Genomic DNA, 23,707 nt, shown 5'->3' on the forward strand with positions numbered 1-23,707 from the left:
TAATGTATTTAGTTCCCATATATTTGAATATACTTAACTTAATGTGAATGCTTGTTACTATATTTGTAAATTTTCTATATTTAATGTAAACATTTAATTTTCATATTTGAGAATATCCTTGGTTTAATGAAAATATTTGTTTCCATGGGTGTTAGAATAAGCATGTGATTAATTGTGAATAAGCGTGTGACATGCACGTGGGGTAATGGGTTTAGGTTAAGCTTTGATTTACACACTTTCACTAGCTTTCCACCCGAGCTTCACTCTTTAGGAATAGAAAGGAGCACCGTACCGTTAGCCCTCATAGGACAAGGTCTTTAGGGGCGCGTGAACCACTCCACTCAGTTTGAACTTTGTCCAAGCCCATTGGGTGAAGATAGGGTTTAGGCTGGGACCCTGTTGTTTATAGGGATTAGACCTTACCCACACATACTTGTATATAGTTTTCCTTAACTAGGATAAAGCCATGAAGAACCCTGTATATACGTACCTACCCTAGGTCGGGACAAGAGCCATATCCTTCTCCACATATACTATGTTGTATATATGTTGTGAGATACTTTGTATTATATCATGCATTTTGCATTCATTTTAGACATACATATTGCTTAGCCAGTACTTTGAAAAAGCCTAATAATGATACCATGACCCATCCTTTCAAAAAATGAAGCATTTAGCCCAAGCATTTTAAAATACGGGTCGGCCCAACCTTTTTCAAGTAACTCGGACCCAATTTTTTTTTTTAAAAAAACAAGTATAGGCCCGACCTTTTCCTAAGCAAAAACTCGGCCTAGGTCTGATTTTCAAGAAGGATCAAACCCAGATTTCAAAAGTGGGCCGCGACCCTATTACCTACAAATCTAGGCCAACATTTTTTAAACAATCCAAGCTCAATTCCTTTTCAACTAGGGCTTGATCCCATCATAAAATAGCTTGAAGCCCATATTTTAAAATACTCCAGGTCCAAGTGCACATTAAAGTCCACAAGTCTGCATTAAACAAATCCAATGGATTGTCTAGTATGGGTTAACCCCAAACTTAGATCACGATCTGACCCTTCATAGGATCTAAGGTACATGGACCATCAACAAGGAAAGGAATGGTTGAGGGAAGATTTGAACTGAAATTGTGGCCCATCCATGGTTGTGTTAATCTTAAAATCTTTCATTCGTGGAATTTTTCTAGAATTTTGGTAAAGTAGTCATTTAGGTTACATCGCATTCATGCACTTCATTTCATGCATAACCATGCACGATAGGCTGCATGTATGTTCATATCTTTGTTTATATGTATAAGTGCACTAGTTGCATCCATGCATAAACACCCATTGCATAACCTAATCATGCATTCCATGCTCAATTCCATTACAATGCATGCATAGTCATCTCCAATGAGTCAGTAATCATATCCCAATTTTCTATAAAACCAGTGTGCCAAGGTGGTGAAATCAAGATCTGGTATTCTAAAAGCAGGTGAAATAGAATCCTTTTAAGTTCTTGACGAAGGGTTAGACTCATGTGGAAGGATCTAGAAGGTCAGATGAGCTCTCTCGCACCAAATCATGAAGATGTTCATCAAGATGCAAAACATTAAGGATCAGATGGAGGAGGTAGCCCCCTCGTGGAGCCAAACTACACAACATCCAAAGCAGGCAGTTGAAAACAAACCTTTATTCCAACCATGGTTGATGAAGTTGTTAGCTGGTCTTGGCTTAAGCCTACACACATTTTTCGTATCAACTCAGGACCTGAAACCTCAACCGGAAAAAGATGTCCAAGTTCCACCCTTCATCAATCATAATATTCAAGAAGAGAGGATAGCTGAAGAAATGGGCAAAGAGCAGATACCTAGTGAAGAAATGAATCATAAGAATGAAGTCTAGGAAGAACAGCTGCAAGCTATGCAAAAAACAAACATGTCCGTTTCATCAGATGCTTTCGATCCTTGTCTAATGTCGAATTTGATCTTACCCCCAAAGCTCAAAGTCCCAAATTTTGAGTAGTTTAGTGGGTCTGAGTGTCCACTAGCTCACTTGGGGATGTATTTACAGAAGATGACTACATATTGTAACGATGATGATATGCTCATTCATTGTTTCCAAAGTAGTTTAACAAGGGAAGCTCTAGAATGGTGTCGCCGAGTAAAAATTCACACATGGAGGGATTTAGATCGCGCTTTTATGGCTCAATATCGCCAAGATGCAATTCTAATCTCAAAGAGTAGGGAGGAGAAGACGAGCGATTACTCTAATCAAAGGAGGGGAATGACAGCCCAGAGTCACCCTATGACAGGAAAAGGGAAAGTAGCTTATCCATATCCACGTGTTGTTCATTTCCCTAAAAGCACCCCCCAAAATAGTCCCAATCGGGCAGTAATGGAAGATGCAATCAATATGGGGAAAGCAAAGTACATGGAGTTAGAACGAAGCCTTGCTAAATGGGTTGGTAGAAAGAAAAGTAAGAAAGCCCAAATGACACAAGAGCAATGTTGTTAGACTGTACCATACATCGAATCTAGAAATAACATTGTTTTTAAATACCACGATGAGCAGACAGTACATACAGGAACAAGGCCTTTGATCATACCCACCTATATTCAAGCACAAGATAGAGGTGTCCAGAGGAAATTTAGAAAACGTAGAATTATTTTTACAGTTGGTTGAAAGGAATTTAGTTGCGCCTACACTAGAAGCGTTGATACAACCCCCTTACCCAAGGTGGTACAACCCAAATGCTCGCTGTGAGTATCACACTAAGGCAATAGGCCATTTAATTGAAAAATGCTGGGCCTTTAAGCATAAAGTACAATCATTGAGAAAAGCCTGATGGTTGGCCTTCGATGACAAGCAACGGGGAGTCTAGGGGAATCCTTTGCCTAATCATGAGGAAGGAAGTAGTTAACATATCTAGGAGACTGCCAAATCAATGGTTTCACTCGTCGACCGCAGAGGTTAAAATGTTGGAGTAGCAAGCTTCTGATTATCCATTCCTTTTCATATGATGTTCTTTTGCTTTCCTTATTGTTATTTTCCTTTTGTAATCCGTTGATGCCTTTGTCTTGAAAGATTTTCTCTCATCAATAAAATGAATTATGCATTTCATTATATCACTTGCATCATAAGTTCATTTGCCAAATTTTGTTTGCTTGTATTTCATGCAGGAACAGGGAAAGTAATATTGCCAGTATTCACGAGCCGGAAAGAGCTGTTAATTTTGAAAATTTAATCCAAGTAGAGAAGGGCGAATCAATCATCCTCACCCTATTGAATTCAAATGTTATGAAAAAGTATTTTACTCTCCAAGGAATTCAACGAAGTGGCTGTGTTGTTCCGACAATTTCATGTCAGTTCATCACTCATGTTTTGATCAAATGATGGATGGCCCTCTTTGGCCAACCAGTTATCCCTAAAACGAACCCAAACAATGATTTACCATTTGGTAATCAAGTTGAGCCCGAATGTTAAACTAGCTATTTCTTAAAAGTCAGATCACCATAAACCTAACCTGGGTTTAGGCACCTTAGCGTTTGGCGAGTCATTTGAAACAATAACTATTACCAAAAGGATGGTAGGCCATTTTTCTACTGCCTAAAAGAAAGTCAAAGAAGAAATCCCTTGCAAACCCTTTTTGAACCTGAAAAATTCATTTCTTGATTAACCTGTCAAAGGATCACACCCCACATTTGGGTAGTTTTAAAAAATCGGTCCCAAATGAAGTTCAAATGAAAATAAAGTTAAGATTCCTTCATAAAAGGAAAAGTGAAAGTTACGGTAAAAGAAGAAAAAGAAGATACAAAAAAAAATAAAAAATGAAAGAAATAAAAGGAAAAAGAAAGAAGAAGAAAAGGAAGAAGAATGAAAATAAGGGACATACCACATATGTGATCTTTGACCAAATTACCCTTGATGAAATCGATGATTTTGAGTCTTATTTAACTCCTTTTTTCTTTAACCCATACCCCTAGCCTACATTACAATCCGAATAAAAGTCCTGATGAGATTGGTATATGTTATTGTCTCAAGTGATTTGTCAGACTTAATGATGAGTCTGAACTACGTAATGACCTGATCCTAAAAAGGTACGTAGGCAGCTTGTTTAAATAACAAGTTCGATCAATATCTTACAAAACATCTCAACTCTAACTGGGGGCATAAAACATCATTATGGAGTGGGATTTTTTAGCCTTAGTTTCCCTTTTATTCTGAAAGCCTATACCCCTAAGCCTACGTTTTGTCTCGAGTCTTAAAGACCATATTGAGATCAAAACATGGGTTGAACTCGATTAAGCTAAAGGCAACAATTAAACAAGAGATTCTCAGTAGTTTCACAACAGAATAAGACAAAAAGGATGAGTGACCCTCGATGAAATTGGGGCAGTTGAAGAGAAAGACAGTCATCTAGGCTGGGAAATCAACGTTAAACGACTTTTGAATACTGGTATGAATTTTCCCTTTGATAGCATTGAAACTTGATAAAACAGTTTATTTTGTTTGGGTGCCCTTTTGATTTAGCAAGTTGATGTCATGGTTGCATAATCATTCTTTGTTCTAAAAAAAACAAATAAAAAACAAAAAAACAAAAAAGAAAAAAAAAAAACAAAAAAAAACCCTTCTTACTCTTTAGAGCGTTAAAAGAGGATGGATAGTCAAAGAGTTTTAAAATCACTAGTAGTTTCTTTAAAGAAGATACTTGTGGATAAAGAGCAGCCTAATTGGAGCAAATGTTATGTCAGGTTTCGGAGATCTGCTTATTCAAGAAGAATCCAACAATAGATTCAAGATCAGTGGCAGATAAATTTAATTGGGGCAAATTTTGAGTTGAGTTTCAGTGGGACTCATTCAAGCGCCTTCTTATCAGATTGGAATATGAAATCAGGGTCAAGATCAGCTATAGATCCATTCAACTGGGACAGATTTTGTGATTTTCATTTGAGCCAAGTCAATCACTTCCATGGCTGGATGAATCAAGAAAATTGAGCCAAGATAAGTTACAAATGCAGCAAGTTTCATGCAGAAATTCGAAAACATGGCCAAGATAAGAGACGAGATTGTTGGTCACAAGCACGTTGGGAGAAAAGATTTATGCATAGTCATACATTACCTAAATTTCATGCATTGCCATGCATTTCATGCATTACCTACATGTCATGCATTGCCATGTATTTCATGCATTACCTATATTTCATGCATTACCCTACATTTCATGCATTACCCTACATACCATGCATTGTCATGCATTTCATGCATTACCCTACATGTCATGCGTTATTTAAATTTGATGAATTGCCATGTATTACCTACATTTCATGCAACGTCATGCATTTCATGCATTACCCTACATATCATGCATTGCCTTGTATTTCATGCATCACCCTACATTTCACGCATTACCATAGATTTCACGCATTACCAAATATTTCACGCATTACTATACATTTCATGCATTACCATACATTTCATGCATCATTATACATTTCATGTATTGCACAAAAAATAAAAAATAAAAAAATAAAAAATAAAAAAAATAAAAAATGAAAAATGCATACATATAGTAACATATCCTTGCAGTCTAGTATCATAAGTTAGTAACATGCATACACATAACAACACATCATCATATTCTAGCATCACAAGCAGCAATAGAGCACCCTTCACACTTGTCTTAAGTTTTCGAATGTTCATTTGACATCCTTGATTGAGAGATTCCTGCAGTGTTAATATCTTAACTAGGGCGGCTGTCCCCATGCGCACATTGATTTACCTAGAAACTGGGGCAACTGACCCCAGACACATATTGATTTATTTTGAAACTGGGGTAACAGATCCCAAAAACAAGGGGATTCATTCATTGGCATTAAGACCTTACCCCAAGTGCTTTCTCCAAATAGAGTAACCATTTCCCAAACTTTGCTTTCACACCTTATTATTGGTTGAGGTGGCTCGAATCATTGTATCCGCTACGGCTCGGATTCTTATATTCGAAGCAAGTCATCATTGTGTCCCATGGCTTGGATCCTCGTAACCGCTATGGCTCGGGTTCTTATAGTCAAAGCAAGCCATAATTGTGTCCCATGACTCGGACCATCATGTCCACTACGACTCAGATTCTTACATTCGAAGCAAGCCATCATTGTGTCCCATGGTTCAGATCATCGTATCTGCTACGGCTCGGATTCTTACATTCAAAGCAAGCCATCATTGTGTCCCATGGCTCGGATCATCGTATCCACTATGGCTCGAATTCTTACATTCGAAGTAAGTCATCATTGTGTCCCATGGCTAGGATAATCATATCCGCTACGGTTTGGATTCTTACATTCGCAGCAAGCCATCATTGTGTCCCATGGCTCGGATCATCGTATCCACTACAACTTGGATTCTTACATTCGCGGTAAGCCATCACTGTGTCCTATGGCTCGGATCATCGTATTCGCTATGGCTCGGATTCTTACATTCGTAGCAAGCCATCATTGTGTCCCATGGCTCAGATCATCCTATCCGCTACGACTCGGATTCTTATATTCGCAGCAAGCCATCGTTGTGTCCTATGGCTCAGATCATCGTATCCACTACGGCTCGAATTCTTACATTCACAAAAAGCCATCACTTGTCCCATGGCTCGAATCATCGCATCCACTGTGATTCAGATTCTTACATTCACAACAAGCCATCATTGAGTCCCATGGCTCGGATCGTCGTATCCGCTATGACTCGGATTCTTACATTCATAGCAAGCCATCATTGTATCCTATGGCTCGAATCTTCGTATCCGCTACGGCTAGGATTCTTACATTTGTAACAAGCCATCATTGTGTCCCATGGCTTGGATCATCGTATCCGCTACGGCTCAGATTCTTATATTCGCAGCAAGTCATCATTGTGTCCCATGGTTCGGATCATCGTATTCACTATGACTCGGATTCTTACATTCGCAGCAAGCCATCCCTGTGAACCTCAACCTGGATTCTTACATCCAGTTCAAGACAATGCTGGATACTCTAGCCTGGATTCTTACATTCAGTACAAATCATCCCTGATTGGGAGAAATAAACAACTCTTGATTGACCTGAAAGCCATAGGGAGTTGTGTGGTGTGACAAAAGTTGGTGTCTTTTATCTTTGAAGGCTTGTTGCTACAAAAAATATAGGAGAGTTCCTACCGTTACATTGAAGCAACAAGACCTACAAAGAGGGGTAGTTATAGACACTCTATTTTTACCCGGACAAAAAATTATCATTGCTATACTATTATTATTATTATTATTATTATTACCATTACCTTATTATTATTAATATTACTATTATTATGATTATTATTATTATTATTATTATTATTATTATTATTATTATTATTTTTAGTATTTTTATTATTATCATTAGAATTAGTATTTTTGTTATTATTGTTATTTTATTATTATTATTATTATTATTATTATTATTATTATTATTATTTTCATATATTATTACTTCTTTATTATTATTATTATTATTATTATTATTATTATTATTATTATTATTTTTATAACTCTTATTATTATTATTATTATTATTATTATTATTATCATTTATTATTATTATTTCTATATTCATCATTATTAATATTATTACTATTAGTTTATTATTATTATTATTATTATTATTATTATTATTATTATTATCTTATTTTGGCTATTATTATTATTACTATTATTATTATATTTGTTTTTTATTAGTAATGTTACCATTATTATCATTATCAACCATTATTTTTAATATTTACCTAATTTACTAATTATTGTTATTATTATTATTATTATTATTATTATTATTATTATTATTATTATTATTATGTGGTATTGGCTATTAGGGTTTTGGGAAAAGGGATTATAAATGAAGCCAAAACCGAAAGAGCATTCTTCTTCTTCTTCTTCTTCTTCGTCTGCTCCAGCCTCTGCCATCACCAATCCAGTTTCAGACCCGAGCACCACCTTCAGCCGTGCACTCCGGCTACGGCTAGCCGCTATCCGGCCACCACAGCAGACAACAAACCGGCCCAATCATCTCCCACGCCAGCCACGAGCCTCCATACCCGACGAACCAGCGTGTGATCTCCAACCTCCAACAGCAGAGCCCCAGCCGAAAACTCTGCTACGGCCAGCCACCACCCGAGGAGCAGAACAGAAGCCCCCATCCTCCACGCTCCGGCCTCTCTTCTCCGACAGCCATCTACCTCACGCCCCCCCTCTCCATGCCATAGCTCCGGTCATCCTTCTAGTAGCAACAACTCCATGACACCAGAAAACCAGCTACGACTGGCCATACAGCTTCTGTTCTGAAGACATCTCCATCACAGCCTCCCTGCAACTCCGGCCGGCCACCACAGCCGAGAGATTCCTCCGAGCAGACACCAGAACTCCACCCTCTGCTCCAACTGCCGTCCGGCCTCCACAGCAACCATTACCACTCCATTGCGGCTCCACAGCAACCTCCGGCCACCCTCACCAGCTCCAGCAGCACCCCGGCAGTGAGTATCCTCCATGCAAACACACACACTAAACGCGCAGTGTACTTGTATATATATATATATATATACATATATTTATTTATGTATCATTTATTGTTTATTATTTCTTTGTTTTTTTTTTTATTTTTATTTTTTATACAAAGTCATTTTTATTAGTTCTTGTATATTATTTTTAGAAGTTTTAGTTTGAGTTAACATTTAAAAGTGTGAATTTTTATTTTATTTGGTAAACATATTAATATGTACGGTATTATTTATGTTAGTATAGATATTTACTATTATTATTATTATTATTATTATTATTATTATTATTAACATTGGTGTATTTGCTGTTATTATTATTAAATATGTAGTGCTCATGTGATATATTTAATATGCAGGGTTTGGTTGATTGCGTTTGAATATGTAATGTTCATATGATGGGGTTAATATTTAGGGTTTTAGTTGCGTTTATTTAAATAGGTCATATTCATTGTTGTGTGTATGTAGGATTTTTGGTTATTATTGCACTCATTTTATGTTTAATATTTGTATATTTAGGGTTGTGTATTAATTTTGGTGGACATATTGAATAAGTACGTATTAATTTTAGAAATAAATCTCTTCCATAATCTCATTTAATTTCTTGACTTCTCATTGGTTTCCATATTATTAATTCTAAATTTGATATGTTTCCTTAGTGATTTACCAATATGTGTAGTGTGCATATCCTTAATTGCATATTAGTATTAAAGGTAACTTTAATATTGTTAAGACATGTATATTATTATTAATAATATTTGCTATTACTACTATTAACATTATTACTATCATTATTGTTTATTATCATAATTTATCATTACTATTGTTGCGTTTATCAATGTTACCATTATTATTATTATTATTATTATTATTATTATTATTATTTATTGTTATTATCACATTTATCATTATCATTAATATTATTGTTACCAATATTATTATCAACACTATTACCATCATTATTATTACTATTATTAGTCATTATTATTATTCCCTTTTGAGGCATATGTATATTCAGTTGCATTATTTTTTAGTACTTGTATTAATTTGTTATTACTCTAGTATCATAATATTTTTGTTAAATATTTTCAATTTTTTGTCCCTATAATTTTAATGAGAGGGTTGGAGTTTTAGGGCTTCACATATCCCGGTTCTGAGGGAATATATGTATATATAATTATATATTACGTATATTTTTGAATTATTTATTTATTTATTCATTTTGCATATGTATTGGTAAAGTCACTAGAGGAGTAATTTTAAAGATTTTTTAAAATTAACCTAGGGTTAATTCCAAATTAATTAGGTACTGTTTCGTAAGAACGAGCGCGTAGGGGGTGCTTGTATCTTCCCCTCGCGTAACCGAACTCCCGACGCCAGCTCTGGTAACGTAGACTCATTCTATCCTTAACGGGGTAGTAATCATGTGTTCTAACTACACTAAAAGGTTAGTAGCGACTCCGACATTCTTATTTTTTTCTTGAAAATATTAAAACACATTTTTATTTCGCCACCGTGGGGCACGCGTGCGTCGGGACGTTGCGACGCCTGAATCTTCAAAACAGGACCTTCCTCTTCAACTATCATATTCTCTTTTCTACCCACTTCTTTCCAAACCATCTCATCTCCCTCCTTCCTCATACCTACCTTCCTTTTATCCTTAGGCTTAACTCCAAGCCAGCATACTACTTCAATGTGACCTTGCCTACAACATTTATTACAATAGAAACCCCTCTTTTCGTATATTACCCTTATCAATTCTGCTTTTGTCCTACCACCAATGGAAAACCCTCCACAGGATCCTTCTGCAAGTCCACTTCAACACATAATCTCGCACCAGTGGCTCGTGTTCTATATAATGTGGCATTATCTGTCCCCCATAATCTACCAAATCTAGTGGCCAAACTCTGCAAACAGTCCATTCTATATAAATGTAAAGGCAGACTTGGTAGGAAAATCCACTGAGGTGAGTTCGATGGCTCCTTGTTTACATCAAAATTCATGGATCAGTTAAAAAGCCGAAATTGACACCCTGCTACCCATTTTCCTTCTCGTGCCCATGCATGAATGTAATCCTTTTCGTTTACCAAATGCAACAAAACATGATAGTTGTCCATAAAACTTATCATTGGGACTTCATAGAGACTCTAGGATTGGATAATATGCCTCTAAAGGACATCAATAGACGGCCTTACAGAAAGAAATTTAAGGACTAATGCAAACTTCAGATCCTCACCAGCCTTTTCCATCACCACATCCGAGAAAACAAAACCTAATTCCCCATTAATTAGTTCTGGTTTCCTCAATGAGATTTTGAATTTTGAAGATGGAATTGGCTTCTTCAAGGCTTCTACAAACGATTTTCCCCTAGCGAAACCTTCCCCCTTTTCGACCTTGTTATCCTCCAAACCACTCCCCGCAACCTGTAAACAAGTGTCGACACCTCCCTTTGACCCTCTGATAACAGTTACCGTAGAAGGCGCGTCATATCTATCAGCTACCTATTTTCCATATTGAATACCAAAAAGCAAAATAAAAAAAAAAAATAAACCAAACTTGCTGTAGACCTACGTCTATCGTATGTCACCGACGCAAGTTTTCCGTCACCACTTCGTTGTTGTCACTGTCTCAGATTCTCACATCCCAACGTCTTCTGTCTATGTCGCTGACGTAGGTTCACCGTCACCACTTCGTCGGTCTCCGCCTTAGATTCTCGCATCCCACTTCGTTGTTGTCCCCGTCATTGTTCCCGCTGCTGCTCTCCGATGAGAACTGCTGCCACTGCAACACCCTGCGGCAGAGATGGCGACATGCTGAGGCAGATGAGAACTTCAAAGCGGTGGAGATGGTGGCGCTCTCCTTTCCCTTGGAACTGCACAAGAGTTAGTCCCAACTCCACCACTGGCCTCCAACAGCACTGACGGAGGGCGCCTTGCCAAGCCCAAAGGCAAAGCTGCAGAAAGAGAGTTGGAGAAAGACCCCAAATGCTGTATGGGATGACAGAACACCAGGGCGCTCCAACGCGTGCAAGAGACGGGGAAGTCAATCCTCGCAACGACTAGGCTTTCACAGAAACTCTATCGTCATCTTCCCTCGTCGCGATGGCAGCTAGGGTTCATAGAAAACGCTCCACTCCATCGTCATCTTCCCTCGTCTCGACGACGGCTAGGGTTAATAGGGCAACACTAAGCGATGAGGCGATTGCAATTATCCAACAAAGTTTAAGTCAACCTACGACTACATTGCTTTTGACATAACTTACTTTACTCAAACTGAGTGTGCCAATATAGCATTAAGAAGTAAAGCTAAAAGAATTTGAAAGTAGAAGTTGTTAAGGATTTTTTTTTTTTTTTAAAAAAAAACAAAGAAAATGCTAATGATAAAATTTTAGTTTTTCCACAACAAACAATGTAGAAGCCGCTAGAAGGCATCAAAATGAGAAAAAAATCCAAAAATAAAGCACATTAGCAGTTTAGAAAGGATAAAATAAATAACACAATTGCAATGTACCCCGCCCCAGAGGCAATGGCTGAAATCCAACACAAATACGCCTGCAGATACACCAAAATGTCCATAGATAGGCTCATTAATTTTTTTTAGGGAAAAAAAAATCTTGAACCAACACAAACACATAATAAACATCAAAATTGAAAAAAAAAAAAAAAAAAAAACACAAAATCAAATTCTTGAAATCCCAGTTCAAGGATACCTTAAAGGCTTCCAATTGTGTTTGATCTCCTCGGTGAAGGCGACAGGCACGGATCCGAAGTGTCAAAGGCAACGAGGAAGAGAGATGGAGAGACTGAGAGAGAGAGACTAGAGAGATTGAGAGATGGAGAGACTGATCGAGAGACCGGAGAGACGAAGAGAGATGGAGAGATGGAGACATGGAAAGACAAAGAGAGAGAGACCGAAGAGATGAAGAGAGATGGAGGGAAAAAAATGAGGAGGCTTGGAGGGAAAGCAATAACATTGGGGAATTCGCGTGCGGCTCGTCAGTGTTAGAATATTAGTGACGAATTCTTTGTCACTAATAGTGTTTAATAATTTTTTTTTATTTTTTAAAATAAAAGAAGTATTAGTGACGGATTTGGGAACCGTCACTAATAAAGGGATAATAGTGACGAAAACCAAAATTTGTCACTAAAACTATTAACTAAATTTTTTTATTTTTATTTTTAAATAAAAGAAGTATTAGTGACGGTTCCGAAATCTGTCACTAATAAGGAGATAATAGTGACGGATCATTAAATCCGTCACTAATACTTTGGAGTAAATTTTTTTTTTCTTAAAATAAAAGTAGTATTAGTGACGGTTCCCCAATCTGTCACTAATAAAGGTCTAATAGTGATGAATCTTCAAATTCGTCACTAGTATTCTGAAATAAATTTTTTTATTTTTTATTTTAAATAATAGTGGTGACAGTTATTTAATCGTCATTAATAAGTGTTTTTTGGTGACAGATTGAATCCATCACTAGTACCACAAAAAACATCACTAATATTTTTCTGGGATAATTTTTATGTGAAAAATGTTTTTCTACAATATTTTTTAGGTTTTACTGACAAAACTATTAGTGACGGTTTCAAATCCGTCACTAATAACCCACTTTTAGTGACGAAATTGAATCCGTCACAAATAGTTTCATCACTAAAAATCAGTTTTTTTTTTTTTGTAGTCTCACTCTTATTGACCCTTCATTCTCCCACTTTCATTGACCCTTCGAGGTCCCACTCCTATTGGCCATTTCGCAATCCCATTGAAACTTACCCTTTTGTGGTCCCGTCCAAAAATATTAGTTGGATTATTAATTCATTCAAATAATCATCTTCCAGAGGCTCTTGGGAGCCTACACCTGAGTAGCCATCTTCAATTCAACAATGCATCTAGCTCTCGGGATCCTTCGCCCGATAAGAGTCATACCCCTTCTCGTGCGCTAGTTCGGATTCTTGCATCCGGTGCAAGTTACCCTTATGTTACTTTGGCTCGGATTCTTAGCTAGACCCGGTGCAATTGTCTTCAACCCTTCGCGGGTCCATCCAAGTCAACCCTTCGTGAGTCATTTTTTGTTTTGAGGTTTTAATAAGGCAAGAATTAATAGAACTCCCGTGAGGTTTTCACCTCGATCTAGATGAATTCCATGAAAGACTTTTCAAATAGGGAAAGGGATGAAAGAGTTCAAAGTTTTATGTTTCTTTTTAAAGAATAAAATAAAGTGATGACTCTATATTTAATAAAATGAGTAAATAAGATAGCCAATAAGAATTATGTTTCTTTGATTTTTTACTAATCATCAAGTATTGGCAATCCAAAATGCGAGATGTTAATCGAAGACATCTGGTGCTTTTTTTTTTTTTTTTTCACGAAGTTTATAGCTTTTAAGGACTTGAAAATCAAAATAAATTTGAAAACTGATAAAATTTGCTATATATATATATATATATATATATATATATATATATATAGATATATGATGCCCAGGCAAAATTGAATGTCTACAATCACTGTGTTGTTCCATTTAGAATTATTTATCTTTTAAGAAATTTAATAACGAAAGTAAGAGAAGGTTAAAACATTTCTATGTATCTCCTCTCACTCTGGATCTGCAGCGTTGGCTAGCAACTGGAGGTTTGTCGTTTTCGAACCCCACCCTCTTATATTCATTTTTTAAAGCAATTTAATAACACAAAAGTAAGATTTTCTTTTTTTAAAAAAAAGTCAATGCTTTTATGAAACGCAAAGAATTAATAACGAGCATGTAAGTCTTAAAAAATTTGGTTTTTTAATCAATTTAAGAACAAACCAGCATTGAAAAGTCAAACCCAAGCACCTGACTTCTGGCTTCCCCACGTGATTTTTTTTTTTTAGTAAAAGAGAGTGACACTTCCATTTATTTATTAATATACCATCACTTTTAACGAAAGAATACCATGGTTATAAGATAAAATAAAAAGGAGAGTACAGAAAAATCTTCCCAAAAAAAATCAACACCAACAAACCAAAACTAAAATATAACTAACAAAGAAGATAAAAATATAAACACAACCAAAATCAACACCAAGCGAAACTCTAGAGATGAACTAATGACGAACGGAAACGAGATCTCACCTATTCATCTGAAAAATACTTTTCAAATAATGTGATACAAGGTATTATTTTTCGTAGATAATTTTTCCCCCCGTGAAAAGTTAAACGCAAGAACATGGGATCATGCGTCCACATAGTTCTTCAATTAAAAATAACTAATGAAGCATATTAACAGCTAATTTTAGTTATTCACGTGGAAAGCTTTCATTTGCTACAGCTGAAATCTGCTGCAGTAATTATTCTTTTTCTCTGTTATATATATGGTTGCTGTAATTGCACTGTGCAGAGAATTGAATAACATTTCCTTCATCTCATTTCCTTCCGTTTTCTACTTTATTTTCTGCTGTTTCATCGAAAGCATAAGCTGCGTGTGCATTCAGACTTTCACGCCATCAAGCACGCGACCTGCACTTAGAAGACATTGTGGGAACTCTGCACAAAGAAATGGCTTTAAACTACTACGGGTCCTAGTAATGGGAATCAAAACAATTAAACAAAGAGAAAAAGTAAGAGAGGGTTATAATATTTCTGAATCTCTTCTCTCACTTTGGATCTGCCGGGGTGCCTTCAACGCGGCAGATCTTGTAATATCTGCTCGGTATATTATTTTCATGCTGCTTCCTCCCACACCTCCCTCCCCACTCCCCCCACCCCCAAAAATAAATAAAAAAATAAATAGGGCTGTCAATAAAATCCTAAAAAATTCCCTTGAACAATTTCCTATACTATGCATGTGATATTAGTCTTTGCTTACATTTTACTATTTTCTCAGTATATTATTATTAGATATAAATAAAATTATTATTTTTTATCTCTTATTCGATCACAAAATTCATTTATTAAAAATAAAGTGCGATAAGTAATCAATTTACAAAGAAGGCACTGCCTCTTTATCTTTTTCAATTATTGAATTTAGACTTACTTTAAATTAATATAGTCTAACTATTCTAAATTATTTGACAATTGAAAAGGGGCATTAAACTGCAAGATCTTTTAGCTCCTATTCATCTGTCTGAAAATAGGGGCATTTTGAAAAGGGACATTAGATGTCTCATGCGGTTTAAACTCATAACAAAATCATGGGCTCATACTAATATATTGATTTGTTGAGTTGTGTATATATATATATATATAAAATATCTTGTAATATCTTCTTGGTATATTATTTTCATGTTGCCCCCTCCCACACCTCCCTCCCCACTCCCCCCACCCCCAAAAATAAATAAATAAGGCTGTCAATAAAATCCTAAAAAGTTCCCTTGAACAATTTTAAGCTTAACTGGTCAACATCCCATTCAATATCCAAAAGTGCCCTTCACAGAGGAAAATATTCACAAGTAACGACAAAAATAAGATGACTTAATTTGTGCTCCCTATTAATTAACCAGAAGGGAGCTGCTGGTAGAGAGAAGAGTGGAGTTGACATGGTGGATATCTACCAACCAACATTAATAGAGCGCAGATGCAGTATATTTAACAGCTCCCCCGGCACCCGCTAAAACAAATAATCATCTACCCATCTCCAGCTTTCCGGCCTTAATTTACTTCTGCTCGCGAAGAGACACCAATACATCGTGAGTACGTGATTAATTCTAGCAATCTTTTTTAGCTATATTGTTGAGTTATGTACTTGTTATATATTCTAATTTCCAGTTCTATAACTTTAGCAATCTTCTTCTTTTTCTAGGCTCTATATTGTTCTGTATGTGTTAGTTCAATTTTTTGGTCTAAATTTATCGTTTGCTTGCACATTGATTATTTGCAATTTATAATTAGCCCATGTTAATTATTTAGGAGGGCACCAAGCTTGTTGCATGCATGGGATATTGATGATTTGAGTTATCATATGTTTCACAATCTTACTGGGTTGATTTATTTAAGTAGTCGAAATGTTCAATTCAACTCTTTTAATTTCTTTTTTTTTTTTTTCCTCTGCAATGTTGCTTGCTTGGCTCCCGGCATTGTTGTAGACCCTCCAAGCATTTTCTTCCCCTAAAGATCTGACATCAGTGTTTCAAGCTTGGAACTTTTCCAGACTCAAAGGGTTCCTAAAAACTTTTAGATTAGCTATTTCAACAGCCATCTGTTGAAAGATTTGAAAAGAGAGGAGTGGGAGAATTTTCAAGGATAAGTGTTCTACCTCATCAACGTTGTCATATAGTTGCATGTCTAATTTGTTCCAATGGAACCAGACCTATAAAAATTTGTGTTCATTGGACTAGGAGTAGTTCTTGATTGTTCTTTACGATCCGCGCGCCCCAGCGGGGGGGGGGGTGGTTGATTACTGTAGTTTTCTTATTTCTAGTCAGTTCCTATGCTAGCTTCTTACTTCATTATCTTCTTGAAAGTTTCAAACTTAAAAAAGAAAAAAGAAACTCTTTTAACTCATAAATTAGTCTGAATATTTTAGTCTAGAGAAAATTCCTAGGGGTAAAGGTTAGGCTCCAAGCCCAATACCAGATTCACTCTTTCTTCTTCTTTAGAATACTTCCTAAATAATAGAAACCATAAATTGCGGTTCAAGTGAAAAAGATGATAGCCCTCTCCTTTTATAATAATGTTATGTTATTTATTAATTTTTTTTAATCATGCATGTTTCATTTATAGAATTAAATATGGTGTAATGGAGTCACTACTAACCTTTTTGAGTGTGGTTAGAAAACTTGATTACTACCCAATTAAAGGTAGAATTGGTTTACGTTGTTAAAGTTGGGATCAAGAATACAGTTACGCGAAGGGAAGGTATTAGTACCCCCTACGCATCCGTTCTTACGAACGGTACCTAATTAATAAAAAATTATTCCAAAATAAATTTCACCTTGTTTTGCTCCTTCCATGAATCTCTTGGCTTTGTTACACTATCATGTTCTAATTTATATAAGGACTAACTATTCACAATTTTCTTCCTTCACATGCAAAATCATTGTGGATGTCTTTTGAATAGGCTCGTCATTTTATATTTTTGGAAGACCTTAATGTGCAACACCTGAAGATTTTCCATAACCGATCTTGTTGAAAGTACTTCTTTATTTACTTCCATTTGCACTCGTCAATTAAGTATCTCAATTTGGAAGCCAACAGTAGCTCAATTATTGACTTAATTTTTTTTAAGAGATAGAAGAGAATTATATTCAAGCGGCAAGCCATCCAAGCTAGAAGCTTGAAAGCACTGAGAGATAACTTGAATGTAGAATTACAGACAAAACAGTAGCTAGATATCTAAAGGCAAACCAGGAAACAAAACAAATGTCTGAAACTAAAGCTTGGACACTAACCATAATTAATCAAACTGAACCAAACTGATATACATATTAAATTAAATATTATATATAATGTTTATAAAATTTTTTATTATTTTATATATTTGAAAAAAGTTGTATTGATCTAAAATTCATGCTTAAATTTTTATTTTGAGTATTCTAAGTATACAAGTTTATTATTATGAAAAAATTAGTATTTGTAGTGACTTTGAAATTTTAAATTATAGTTAATAGTTCGATTTAGTTAATGGTTTTGGGATATTATAATACCCACCTCTACCTATCAATAGGTGATAAGGATCTACTATAAGTACATGATTAGGTATGGGAGCCTAATAAGGGATATTTGTATACTTCACAATGACAAAAATGATTGATGGTACTGTAACTAAAAATCCCAATTGAGATATAACTCCTTTTAAAAGAATAAATTTCTTTGGAAATTTGGGTAAAATTTTGAAAATATGTTGTCATATATGTCATGAATCATCTCCTATCATTAAAAGAAATTATTATTGTATTTTCCAAGCCAATTTAGGATTCAAATTTAAAAATTAAAATCTGGCCTTTGAAATTAAACCTTGTGCATAACCCCCTAAATCTCATATTCGAGGATTTTAAGGAAAAAAAAACTTACGCATATTGTAGTACTTGAGATTTACTCTCTCCATCCTCCAATCCTAGTACCTTCAACAGGAGTTTGGCTAGCCACAACTGCAGTGCAGGTTACTTCTTACTACTACTACAATATTGTTATCCCTATAAATAGTGCAAGTGCTAGCTTGTATTAGATTCTCTGGTTGTAGTTTTGAATTGTTATTATCGTTGTTGTTTGAAGCTGAATTTATATTTGCTAACTCAAAGTTGTATAGCCGACACTAACATGCCTGTATATATGTGAAAATTTTGTAAAGCAGATCTTGAGCACTATTGCTTGTTCAACATATCATTGACAAGCAACTAATTAAAAAGGAAATTCATTAAATGGGAGAGGAAAGTATCATGGATATTGCTGATGAGGCCGAACCACGATTAATAGAGAAAAATGAGAGTCGTGGATCATTTGATATAAAAGAGATGGTGTCAAAAGAATTGCCTCCCTTGCCAGCTAAGTCTTGTATTTACAGAGTCCCCAAAAGGCTTCGTCATGTGAATGAAGAATCTTACACACCTCAAATGGTCTCCATCGGCCCTCTTCACCATGGAAAAGAAAATTTTTTGGCTATGGAGGAGGTCAAATTGAGGTATCTGAACAAGCTTCTTGATCGTACCAATATGATTTTAGATGATTGTATTGAAGAAATAAAGAAGTTGGAAGCAGATGCCCGCGACTGCTATGCAGAAAACATCAAGCTTACTAGTGATGAATTCGTTAAAATGATGCTTGTTGATGGTAGTTTCATCATTGAGGCCATGCTAATTTTAACTGGAACTTACGCATCGGAAGATACAAAAAATCACACGTATTTTAAGAGATGGACAGTGGTTGACATGCGGCCTGACATGATACTACTTGAAAACCAACTTCCATTCTTTATTCTCCAAACAATATTCAATCTTGCCTTCCCTGCAGGCAAATGCTGGAATCACTCCTTGCTTGAGATTTCCCTTTCATTTTTTGGTGACATAATGATGGCAGAGAAATGCCCAAAGACAACCTTAACATTAGAAGTAAAACATTTTCTTGATTTGCTAAGACTTTGCCATCTACCATCATCCCTCAGACCATCTCCATATGAGTTTGACAAATTCTATGTTTCAATTCCAAAAGCAGTAGAGCTCTGTGAGGCAGGTGTAGTATTCATGAAGGGTTCATTAGAACGCTTGTTGGACATACACTATACTCCAGGAGTACTCAAAATACCGCCACTAGTGATTCAACAACGCTCAGAAATTTTACTTAGAAATCTCATGGCCCTAGAGCAGTGTCACTATCAATATGATAGTTACATTACTGATTACATCTACTTGATGGATAATCTTATAGACACTGACAAAGATGTTGAGTTGCTTGTTCAAAATGGGATTATTATGACCTTTTATGGAGACAACTCTAGACTTGCAAATCTATTCAATAATCTTGTGATAGAAACTACATTAGCAACTGACAACTATTATTATTATGGTTGTGCGAAAGAAATCAAAGAATTTTGTGAAGTTCCATGGCACAAATGGAAGGCTACCTTGAAACGAGATTATCTCAGCACTCCTTGGAAAGTTTCTTCCACCATTGCTGCTATAGTTCTCATACTTCTTACCTTCATTCAGACCATATGTTCTATCATTGGAAAATAGGAAATACCCCTAAAGGTTTATAGAATAAGACATTGAATGTTTTAAGTTCAAATATTGAGATGTGATGGAAAGAACATGAAATGAACAACTTACTTTTGTTTTACTGAACCCTTTCAAAGGGGACCTTATGTTCCTCGAAATAATGTTTCATAAATTAGTTGATTGGTTTGGTTGTATATTATTAATTTAGATGAAGTTGTGCTACTTTCATAGCCATAGTAGTGCTTTTATGATTTTTTTCATTTTATATATATATAAGGTGATTATGGCTATAGATAATGCTAGTTCTTAAAAGAATTATATTTTAATAGTCAATTTTATCCAACTAGGACGAGCAAGAACATATAGTTAAATATAATTAACTTTGTTGAAAGGAGCTTTAAAACTTAGAATTGGATTTTTACAAGCAATGGATTCAATGGTAATCAAAGAAATAATAGGATGACAAAGTACATACACAAATAATGAAAAGTTCAAAATTAAAGTAACAAAGTTTATTTGAACGAGGTGAAAAAGACAAAAGAAGTATACAATATTTGTGTGCAAGTGTCCTATTTGAGACTTGGAAAATATTATATATATATATATATATATATATGTACGTATATGTCTTCCAAAATCTCCAATATCATTTGTTAGGAAAAAGGACCCATCTAGTATTCTCCCAATGCATCAAAATGTCAGTTAAAACTAATAAAAATGAGATGTTGAAACTAATCGATAAAAAAACATGTCAAAATGCGAATAGCTAGAATCTAACAAAGGTTTTTGCTTCCTTGATAAATATCTTGGTTATCAATAATTTTTTTTTTATTGCAAAATATATTAAGGAAGAGAAAAAGAGAATTACGGCCTACAAGAGGACAAGACACCATTGAAGCAGTATAAAAACAAAAGAAATCAAAATAAAAAACAAAAAGAAAAAAGAAAGAAAAACATTGCAAAAACTAAGGGTTTGTTTGGTATCGTTATTATTTTTTGTTTTCTATTTCTTCACAATAAAGAAACAGATTATAAAAACACATTTGTTTACCTTGTCAGTTTTTAGTTTTTATTGCCGGTTTTCAGCTATATGCCAAAAAACTGAAAAAATAAATTCTATGGTTTTCAGTTGTATTGACAACTTGTTGCTAGAAATTTCAATGTGCATAAATAATTTTTTAAGTTAAATTATTTATTTTATACACTTTTAAATTAAAATTCAAATTAAAGGATTATATGAATTTAAATATAATTAAAAGAAAAACATAACTAAATTTTAGAAAATAACAATAAAGTCAATCACAAAATACTTTTACTATTTTGAATTGTCATGTCCAATAAGATGTTGATTGTAAAGCAAAATTTGAAAGTAGAACAATTAAATTAAAATAATAATAATAATAAATTTTATTTTTGTTATTGTAATTTTTTATATGTACTATTTGTAATTTTATTATTTTGATCACATTTTTATAATATTATTTGATTTAAAGATGAAAGTGAGCATTTTTTCTAATTTTTATTTTCTGTTTCTAATCTTTTATTCTAGTTTCTAATTTTTATTTTTCTAATTTTTGATAATAATACCAAATGAACCCTAACAAATCCAAATTAAGAAAAGCCCTCCTTAGGCCCTCCTCTTCTGAGTTAACTGGTTTCCCGTTGATCTCATTCAATCAAATTTCATCCCTCATGGATGTACTAATGTAGACTTTGTTGAAGATTAAACTTGAAGACTGGCAGCCCACCGTTGTGGACATTGGAGATTTGCAGGCAACCTACTCCACCTACCAGCCCACCTCTATTGAAGATTTGCACCCACCATTGTTGATTATTTGATTTCTATAATTACTATAAATAGCTGAGTTGTGTGTGAGCAATGTGGTGTGTTGAGAGTTGAAAGCCAGTGAGTGAGCGAGAGATTTTGTTGTTTGAATTCCTCTGTATTATTTTTCATATTGAAATATACTTGTTTGGTATTTATCCTCACTGAGTTTCAGTCACATCCAGTGACTGAGTGTTCCTTTCCACCCATCAGTGGTATCAGAGCATCTAGGTACGCCGGAATTCGCCAAACAGAGGCGAACAGAGGAGAAATCCGATTTTCTCCCAGTTTTGAAGTTGCTCTAAATCCCAAATTGAGCCTGCCATTGTGCAATTAGACTCTAGACGATTCCAACGGTGTAAATTACGTCTCAAACGGACACTGGGTGAGTCTACACGCGCTCCCACGCGCCTCCCACGAAGAGAGCATTTTTCCCACGTGCCGCACGCGCCGACGAAGACTCCGGCAGACGGCGACACGCGCCTCACGCTCCTGCACTCGTCTTCTTCGCCCGATTGGTGAGATCCGACCCGGACAGCGACCCGCAACCCGGCCCAGCGACCAGCAACCCGGATCCGTACCCGCGCCTTGACCCGCATCCGACCCGCTCCCAGCAGCGACACGCGGCACGCGCAGAGGACGCCACGTGGCGTAACGGAAAAATTAACGCCGTTAAGCGGCCGTTAAGTTAAACCGGTTAGTTTAAAAATTCACCAGAATTTTCCTATAGCCGGTTCGGTGATTTTTAGACCGGTTCTTTGCAAACCAAAACCGATTCCTAAGGTTTTTCAATCTTCTAAATTTATTGGTGGCATTAGATTTACCAAAATCAGTCCCCATTTCTCTGTTTTTTATATATTGAATTCGATGGCTAACGGTACTATTTAATCGGTCATTCCAAAATTGACCCGAGAGAATTATGACAACTGGTCGATTCAAATGAGAGCCCTTCTAGGTTCTCAGGATGTCATGGATATCGTTGAAGATGGGTACAGAGAAAGCCCATCAAAAGAAGCCGAAGCAGTTATGCCCGATGCTCAAAGAACGACCTTGCGAGCCGATCGAAAGAAAGATTGCAAGGCAAAATCCATAATCTACCAAGGCCTTGATGAGACCACGTTCGAAATCATCGCCTCCGCAAAGACATCTAAAGAAGTTTGGGACTCTCTCCATCGAACACACAAAGGTGCAGATAAAGTAAAAAAGATTCGTCTTCAGATATTGCGAGGTGAGTTCGAATCTCTCAAAATGAAGTCTACTGAATCCATTTCAGACTACTATACACGAGTAATGGTAGTATCAAATCAATTAAGAAGAAATGGAGAAATTCTCAATGACGAGAGAATTTGTGAAAAAATTTTGCGATCTTTAGATCCAAAATATGATTATATAGCTGTGACCCTAGAGGAGACAAAAGACTTGGAAACAATGTCTGTAGAAGAACTTGTGGGCTCACTCCAAGCCCATGAGCAAAAAGTCAATAGAAGAAGTGATGATAAAGCACTGGAGCAAGCTCTCCAAACGAAGTTGTCCCTCACTACAGATAGATACGACAAAGGGGGGACGTCACAACAAGGAAGAGGATGAGACCGAGGATCTCGTGGAAAAAATTCTGGGAATTTTAACTCCAGAGAAGGTGGCAGAAGCAGAAGAGGTCCCACTAGAGGAGGACGAAATCAACAGAGCTATGTCCCACAAGGCAGAGGACAAGGAAGAAGAGGAGGATATAATAATCGC

General features: G+C 35.7%; 1 protein-coding gene across 1 annotated transcript in view; it reads left to right on the plus strand.

Annotated features, from left to right (window-relative positions):
• Nucleotides 1-20,374, plus strand: part of LOC131152297 (putative UPF0481 protein At3g02645) — a 213,205-nt gene extending 192,831 nt beyond the window's left edge. The window contains exon 3 of the mRNA XM_058104113.1: nucleotides 19,113-20,374. Coding sequence (XP_057960096.1) covers nucleotides 19,113-20,163 — 1,051 coding nt within the window. The 3' untranslated portion in view covers nucleotides 20,164-20,374. The remainder of the gene's footprint in view (nucleotides 1-19,112) is intronic.
• Nucleotides 20,375-23,707: the final 3,333 nt, after the last annotated feature.

The sequence above is a fragment of the Malania oleifera genome, chromosome 3, assembly GCF_029873635.1.
Source record: "Malania oleifera isolate guangnan ecotype guangnan chromosome 3, ASM2987363v1, whole genome shotgun sequence".
In the NCBI taxonomy this organism is placed as follows: domain Eukaryota; kingdom Viridiplantae; phylum Streptophyta; class Magnoliopsida; order Santalales; family Ximeniaceae; genus Malania; species Malania oleifera.